The sequence below is a fragment of the Mus caroli genome, chromosome 9 (assembly GCF_900094665.2).
Source record: "Mus caroli chromosome 9, CAROLI_EIJ_v1.1, whole genome shotgun sequence".
NCBI classification, from domain to species: Eukaryota; Metazoa; Chordata; class Mammalia; order Rodentia; family Muridae; genus Mus; species Mus caroli.
The window spans coordinates 36,385,259-36,387,169 of record NC_034578.1 but is presented as its reverse complement, the minus strand read 5'-3'; the positions used below and the strand labels follow the sequence as shown (position 1 = coordinate 36,387,169).

The following is a 1,911-nucleotide window of genomic DNA, read 5'->3' as shown; positions in this document are numbered from 1 at the left end:
AAAAAGAGAAATTTTTCTTTTTTTTCTTTTGTTTTTAGCCCTATCAGGTGGCTTATCACTACATCTTGTTTCTTTATTGCTGAAACTAGCACCTGAAGCATGGCACTGAGTACACATGAATAGGTTGGAAAGTTGTTGTTTTGCTGTTGTTTTTTCACCCCCCTAAGGAAGTATGATATTAGTCACTGATTTTTTATTGGATATTTTCTTTATTTACATTTCAAGTGTTATCCCTTTATTGATGTTGTCATCATCTCAACATATGGAAAATTATTTTGCTTTTGGGGTCCTAATATAGTCACATTGTGCATATAAACAAAATGTTCATGAAAACCCACTGAAACAAGCAAGTCAAGCTTTCAGAGTAATTACTGAGTCATTATCACTTAGAAAGTACATGTTAGCACTCTTAGAGCCTAGAGTATAAATGAAGACTGTCCTGTATGATATTTGATTTCATGCCTAATATGTTTGGGTCCCAGGGCTATGACTATTGATAAGGAAGTAGAGATATCAGGCAGAAAAAAACTTGAGTTCTGTTTGAAATTTTATAATGTAAAAGCACATTAAGCACCTGTCTTAAAAACTTAATCTCTTTCAGTATAGGAGCTCAGCAGAAAATGGCAGAAGGAAATTTCTCCATTGTGACTGGATTTATCCTCACTGGATTAACAGAGAAGCCAGCGCTACAGCTGCCCCTGTTCTTCCTCTTCCTAGGAATCTATGCGGTCACAGTGCTAGGAAACCTGGGCATGGTCATGCTCATCCTGTTCAGCCCTCACCTGCACACCCCCATGTACTTCTTCCTCAGTAATCTGTCTTTCGTTGACCTCTGCCAATCCAGTGTCATCATGCCCAAAATGCTGGAGAAATTTGTCATGATGAAGAGTGTCATTTCTTATGCAGAATGCATGGCTCAGTTTTACTTATTTGATGTTTTTGCTGTTTCAGAGTGTCACATGCTGGCTGTCATGGCCTATGATCGCTATGTTGCCATCTGTAACCCCTTGCTATATAATGTTACCATGTCTTACAAAGTGTGTTCCTGGATGGTAGTGGGGGTGTATAGTGTAGGCTTGATTTGTGCCACAGGTGAAACAGTCTGCCTGCTTAGACTGCTTTTCTGCAAAGCTGATGACATAAACCACTACTTCTGTGATCTTCTACCACTACTGGAACAATCCTGTTCCAGTACATTTATCAATGAAATACTAGGACTGTCCTTCAGTTCATTTAATATTACTGTCCCAGCTCTGACCATCCTCAGTTCCTACATCTTCATCATAGCCAGCATCCTCCACATTCCTTCCACTGAAGGCAGGTCCAAAGCCTTCAGTACTTGCAGCTCCCACATCTTGGCTGTTGCTGTCTTCTTTGGGTCTTTAGCATTCATGTACCTTCAACCATCATCAGTCAGCTCCATGGACCAAGGGAAAGTGTCCTCTGTGTTTTATACCATTGTTGTGCCCATGCTGAACCCCTTGATCTATAGTCTGAGGAATAAGGATGTCAAAGTTGCCTTCTATAAGGTTGTAGGAAGAAGACAATTCATGTGAAATGAAGGACACGCTTAAGCAAAACTGTACAACTGAAGAGGCCTTTGAAGTGTACAGTGAAGACATACAGCATACCCTCATGAGTCATGAGGTTTTATGAGTGCTTGGTTATTTTGAATAAAATGAAGTCCACTGCCGCTCTGGGTGACCCGCAATCTAACTGTCCAGAAGTATGTATATTACATTTAAATAGGTTTTCGAATAGCAAACACATTCATACAGTTATTTTGCTTTGCAAGTCTGGAACACTGTTCTTTTTAGGTAAAATTTAGTTTTGTTAAATCAGACAGTAATACATTTTCAGTAACATTTGAATTGCTTAATATTTGGGCTTCTTGAACTTTTAAATTAAGTG

The 1,911-nt window shown here is 39.1% G+C and overlaps 1 protein-coding gene across 1 annotated transcript; it reads left to right on the top strand.

The window, feature by feature from the left end:
- The first annotated feature begins 617 nt into the window (after positions 1 to 617).
- Positions 618 to 1,556, top strand: LOC110302157 (olfactory receptor 150-like). Its single transcript, XM_021172957.1, has one exon. The coding sequence runs from the start codon at positions 621 to 623 to the stop codon at positions 1,554 to 1,556; it is 936 nt and encodes a 311-aa protein (XP_021028616.1). The 5' UTR covers positions 618 to 620.
- The last annotated feature ends 355 nt before the right edge of the window (positions 1,557 to 1,911 follow it).